Here is a 6,759-nt window from a genome sequence, read left to right as displayed (position 1 = left end):
ATAGATGCTCTAAAGTTGCAGATCCCCAACTATACTTACCTGTTTTATTAAAGTCAGATAATAATGGTAAATACTGCAGATCCCCAACTATACTTACCATTATTATCCGGAAATAATAAACCACAAAAAGCAACAAAATGTAAACTCTAACTTTTTGAAGAATTTCTTCGATGGTGGAATATGCGGTTAATGTCATGTGGTTTTCGTATTTTTCTCGGAGCCAAGTCATTTTAATGAATTGGCCTTTTCTAGTTGTGGCTGTCAGTGGTTCACCCAGTAGATCTTCAGCGATAGAATAAGACACAAATGTAGATCCACCAACGGCGACACCATTGATACGTAAACCCATCTACATATGAACATTTTTAAGTGTGATGGTGCATTCACCCGTTGGAAGATGAAAAGTGTGTGTTTCTGGTCGCCATCTTTCGCATAAGATGAGAAGAAATTTTCTATCTACACCATATGAGGTAATGTCGATGACATGACCAAATCCTACTTGTTCTAAATACGGGCGGATCATTTCGTCGACTTCGACAAAACTATGTGAACGAGGACGAAATTTATATATATCCTAAAATAAAATAATAACAAGGAATGAGGCTTTTAACCAAAAATTATAACAATAGATGACTAAAAAATAATGAAGATACTTACATATGCAGCAATGTTGCTTGGTGTTCCTCAGTGATCTTCTCCGTAGGTTCACAAAGACATTTTCAATAGGTGGGTAAAAAATTGTAGGTTAGAATTGTATGATAATTGAAAAAGAAGAAAATATAGTGTATGTAAATTTGAATTAAGAAAGGTATTTATATGGAAGAGAATTTAAAATAGTTGGAAGAAAATTAATTGAGGGGGATTAAATTTGTGAGAGAATATTAAATTGAATGCATTGACCCGTTACGAAAGTCCGCACCTGGAATGGGCGGACCCATTTATTATTCTTTGACTTCCACAGGTGCATTAGGCAGAGCTATGAAAATTTCCTCTACCAATTATTTCTATCCGCAGGTGCATTGAGCGGACCCATTTAATGCTTGTTGATCTTCGCAAATCCAAATGGCGGAGTTGTACCTTTTCCCTGACATCCACAGATCCATTGGGCGGAGCTGTATAAATGTTATTCTTAGTCAACGAAATTTCAATAGTGTATTAATAATGCCATCCATATTTTTATACTACACAAGCATCTATATTTTTCACACTATTGCATCTAAATTTTTCTTTAGTACACACAACTCATAAGCTCAGCAAAGAAAATGTCTGCATAACATAAAGTGAATGCCCATCACAAAGGAGAGATTCAAATATCTGATGTTGTTGGGATTATTTTTGCAGATACAGAAATTTGTTGTTTGAAGTTAAGCAGAAATGCTAACTTCGATTACTTAAGGAGTAGGTTGGAATCAAGGCTGCAAGCCAGTTTGATATCACAAATAATTTACCGAAATGTAGTTTTTTTTTTCAGAAATGACCATGTGCAATTTGTTGCACTGAAGGTCCGAGATGATGATGATGTCGAAACAATGTTTCGGAATCATGAAATATCGGGTTTTGATTTCATTGATCTCTGCATAAAATTTCAACAACATGAATAACCTCAGCCATCACAACTAATCAACCTACAAGAAGAAGAATCTCCATCAATAATTCCCAATGAAAATGCTGAAGAAGACGATGATGAAGAAACTAAGGCATAAGCTAATGATTTGTTTACTACTTAATTCAAAATAGATGCAATTAACGGAGATGAGAAACACATTCCAGTTGAGAATGTAGACTTTCCACTGCCCCACCTTACAACATTGCATCTAACTGAAAACCAACCATCATTTTCATGGCCACACAATCCCGTCTTCCGTTGGAGGGTGACATATCTGTGGGAAACCATTTTAAAACCAAAGCCGATTGTGATCTTGCCATCTCAAAATATCATATGAAACAATTTATTGATTTTACGGTGAATTTTTTTGACAAAAGAGATATCACATATGTTGTAGAAATGCTACGTGCAGGTTTCGAATTTTGGCGTCCTATCGAAAAAGAAGCGACCTATAGGAGATATGCATTATGAACCCCCCACATAGTTTCTCAAAAACTATATTTAATCAGGACCATCGGCAACTTAGCTTTCAGTTGATGTGTCAACATTTAATGCCTCTTGTAGATAAATACCCGTCAACTAAGGTGAGCGTGTGTATTAGTGAAATTGTATCTAAATTCAAATTTACTCTTTCGTACAAGAAAACATGGATTACAAGGAATAAAGAAATAGAACACGTATACGGTAATTTGGAGAATTCATACAATGGTAGAAATGCAAACACTTCCGGTATATACAGATAACGGCACTGTAGTCAATGATAGACAAATTTTCCACCGACTTTTCTAAGCATTCCAACCAAGCATAAAAGGGTTTGAATATTGAAAACCTATACTTCAGATTAATGGTACTTGGTTATATGTTAAGTACAAAGGTATGCTACTAATGACGGTAGCACAAGATGGCAACAGTAATATCTTTCCAATTGTGTTTTCTCTTGTGGAGGGTGAGACAGCAGATGATTGGGGCTTCCTTTTAAAGAACTTGAGAATGCATGTAACCCCTCATGCTGGCCTGTGTTTAATTTTAGACAGGCATGCATCAATTGAAAGTGCGTACTGTAACGACCGTTTTATTCTAATTATTTAAGTTGTTGTGTGTTGTGTGAATTAATTGATGGTTATGTGAATTATGTGTTAATTATGTGCTTAATTGACATTATGTTATTTTATTGAGAGTTAGTGGTAAATAACATGAGTTAGTGAGATTATTAATAGTAATGTAATGAGACTAGTGATATTGGGCCTAAGTTACTGTTAGTAAGTGAGAGGTGCTAATTAGAGCCCATTAGTAATAATAAGTTAGTGAGGTTTAACAAAACAAGGGAATTTAGAGAATAGAAATTTAGAATTTGTTTTTGGTGAAAGAAGAGAAAGAGAGAAGAGAAGAGGAGAAATCTAGGTCAAATTCCAACATTGAAGCTTAGAGTTGTCTTCAATCCAAACCTAAGGTAAGGGTGGGATTCTTTCATGATATAGGATTGTATGATGGTAGTTACGGTGGGGTTTTGATTATATGTTGAGTATTCATGAATGTGTGAATTGAAATTGTTAGGGTTTATGATAGATTTCCATGAAATTATGTTCTAAACATGTTTTTGATGATGATTGTTGTTAATGGATGTTCAATACTGGTTATATGTGCCTTAAATTGTGGTTTGAATGAGTTTTGGTTGGCAAAAATTGGATTTAAGTTGGTGTTGAAAGTGCTGAAAATGCACAAAATTTTGCTGTTCTGGTGTCATCCGTCAGGCGAGCACTGAGAGAGCGTGCGCAGGGCGAGCACCGGGCGAGTGAGGTTTTTTTGTGGTCACGCAACTGACTTGGAGCGCCGGGCGAAGGATTTCTTCCGCCGGGCGAAAATGCCCTGTTTTGTGAAAATTTAAATGATCATAACTTTTGATCCGTAACTCCTTTTTTAGCGCCGTTTGAATCTCCGTAAAATTGAAACCAATGCATATCTAATGAAATTTATTTGAATAAATTAATTAGAAATTTCTTGAATTGTATTTTCCAATTAATGATGTTTTGTGAAGTTGAATGTTTGTATGCTGTAAAGACGTCAAATGAGACGTGATAAATTACTATCATAGTAATGATGTTGTTGTTGACATAGAACATTGGTATTGAGTTGATGTTGTCCGAGACGATGTTGTTGTGTATCATGAATGTTTTATTTTGTGGATGTGTATCATTGGGTCGCATCCATTGCATAGTTTGAGACAACTTGAAAATGGAAACCACGACGGTGGCCTTAAATGGAAAAGTGACGATGGCCCAAGAGGCAAATGTTTGAGACGGGAGTTTTACTCCAAATGGTACCACATGCATACGCATATTGTTTTGTCGCATTTGAGTTGCATTTTGAATTGTTGTGATTATGAAGTGTATTTATTATGTGTTGATGAGATAATTGCAATTTGAATATGTTGTGATGATTAATTAATAACATTGTTGTTGTGGTGCAAGTGCTTAAGTTGGGAAGTGGTGAATTGTGTATGATCTTATCTTTGCTATAAGTCTTATCATACGTTCCTTTATACTGTGTGATATCTCACCACTTCTATTTGAATGTTACCCTTTGTTGGTAACGTGCATGTATCGATGAGGAGTAGCCGTTGTCTTTAGTAGGTCGAGTTGGTGTCTATTTCTCTGATACGTAACACTCGGGGCGATTGGCGCCTAGTTGTCTTTTGTTTCGTTTTGTCATGCTTATGTTGGATTATGATGTTGTCTTTTGAAGAATTTTGTGTCTTGTGTTTTCATATTGAACCAAGATGCTTCTATTTTAAGTTTAAGAAATTATGAATTCCGCTGCGATGTTTTAAAGTTGTTTTGATTTGAATGACTATTGGATTATGATTCCTTTCGTGGATATGTGTTATGTATCTTTATTCACGAGCTGTTATGTTGTATGTTTTAAGCTGATAATATGACGCCTCAAATATGTTATTTTTGTGATTTTTGCACTCTAATTTCCATATTAAATCGTGGGGTAGATTTGGGGTGTTACACGTACAATAATCTAGACAATGGTTGTCATGATCCTCCATCTGTACATGTCTACTGTATCAGACATATCACATAAAATTTCATGAGGGAAATCAAAGACCGTAACCTCCGAAAAAAGTGATCAACATGGGTATGTATCTATTTCATCACCTTATATCTTTGTAATTAATATTTATATATTAGTAACCCATTTTTGTAACAAACAGGTTATGCTTTAAACCAACGAACATTTCACTACTATCGAAATGAAATTGACATGGCTAATGGTGATGCTTTAAGGTGGTTAAACAATATTCCCGTGGAAAAGTAGACGACGGCATTTGATGGAGGTCGGAGTTGGGGACACATGACAACAAACCTATTAGAATCGATGAACTTAGTCTTCAAAGGCACACGTAATCTACCCATTACGGTGTCGGTACATGCAACATACTATAGGATGGGATCACTATTTGCTGAAAGGGGTGCTAAGTGGAGTACAGTTTTGAATTTTGGATAAACATTTACAGAAAGATGCATGAAGGTGATGAAAGAAGAAAAAGCAAAATCCATAATGCACCAGGTAAGAATATTTGACTACAGTCATAACAACTTCAGTGTGAAGGAGACAATGGACCATGGTGAGGGAAAGCCTATGGAAGATTACAAGGTAAACCTAAGAGATCTTTGGTGTGACTGCGGAAAGTATCAAGCATACTGTGTTCCTTGTCCACACGTTATTGTTGCATGTTCCGTGGTGCGCCAAGATGCATATCCTCTGTTGTCTATGTTTTACAGGGTCGCAAACTTATTTGGTGTTTACAGCACATGTTTTCCAGTTCTACCATTAGATGAGTATTGGCCCACTTTTGATGGAGACCAAATTTTCCATAATCCAATAATACGGAGGAATAAGAAAGGCCGCCCAGTGAGCTCACGTATTAGAACAGAAATGGACAGATATGATAAGTTAGAGAGAAAATGTGAGTTGTGTCGTCCTCCTAGTCACAACTGAACTCATTGTCTGAATGTTGGAAACAGTAATAACTAGTATTTTATTTTATTGTTAAGCTTCTCAATTTTATGCACCATTAGTAATTCAGTGTTTTCCATGATTTAATGACGTTTAATGACCACAAAGATCTTTCACATTTAATATAAATAACAACATTATAGTTAGGACAAAACAAACCACAACAAGGTATAAAAACAACACATACAACATATATCAAAAAATATACAAACACTTAACATCAACATTTAACCTCAACAACATTAGCTGATCCAAACAAATATAATTACCAAACACATCAACATATTTAGGAGATTACAACCGTCAACACAATATCATCTGGTCCTAGCATCATCATATGGACACAAGCATCATTTGTCACAGGTTTCCAAGAACGAGTTACTCCATTTGGGCCAGACACTTTAACTTGCCTGTCAATTCTCCTTATCTTTTCACCCTCATGGATGAGCTCATCTAACCAGCGGAGCAAGTGCCATTGAAAATGCTTGAAGGTCTGCGTGTTCTAGAGTTTGATCTTCATCGGAGGCTTTATTGGCGAAAATATAACATGCGCATCTCTTTTCATCATTGGAAACGTTAGAAACATTATTGCAGAAAGAATTAAGACTGAAATAAAGAGATGAGTGGTAAGTGTTGTGAGTACCAACTGAGGAAGGGAATTCTATTTATAAGGACAATGTTAAAATATAAAAATAATTAAATAATCAAAGGCTCAGAAAAATTGTAGTTGCGGATCTGAAGTTAAATAATAAAATAATCAAAAACTCCGCCAATTGCAAATGCGGATCTGAAATTAAATAATAAATTAATCAAAAGCTCCTTCAATTGCAGTGGCAGATCTGAAATTAAATAATAAAATATTCAAAAACTCCGCCAATTGCAGTGACGGATCTGAAAATAAATAATAAAATATTCAAAAGCTCCGCCAATTGCAGTGACGGATCTGATCTTAAATAATAAAATCAACCAATGCGCTCTATCAATTGCAGTGATATACTTGTATTTAAATATTAAAATTAATAATAAAACATTAATATATATTAAAATAAATATGTTAAAGTATCTAAATATTTATAAACATATTATAAAATTTAAATTATAATTATTATAATATTTATCTTAATATATAT

At 34.8% G+C, this 6,759-nt stretch overlaps 1 protein-coding gene across 1 annotated transcript; it reads left to right on the top strand.

The window, feature by feature from the left end:
• Nucleotides 1–5,170: 5,170 nt before the first annotated feature.
• Nucleotides 5,171–5,611, top strand: LOC131648865 (uncharacterized). Its single transcript, XM_058918592.1, has one exon. The coding sequence runs from the start codon at nt 5,171–5,173 to the stop codon at nt 5,609–5,611; it is 441 nt and encodes a 146-aa protein (XP_058774575.1).
• Nucleotides 5,612–6,759: the final 1,148 nt, after the last annotated feature.

This window comes from Vicia villosa, linkage group LG2 (assembly GCF_029867415.1).
Source record: "Vicia villosa cultivar HV-30 ecotype Madison, WI linkage group LG2, Vvil1.0, whole genome shotgun sequence".
In the NCBI taxonomy this organism is placed as follows: Eukaryota; Viridiplantae; Streptophyta; class Magnoliopsida; order Fabales; family Fabaceae; genus Vicia; species Vicia villosa.
Note: the sequence above shows the minus strand (reverse complement) of the source record. Positions and strands in the feature narration are given on the sequence as shown.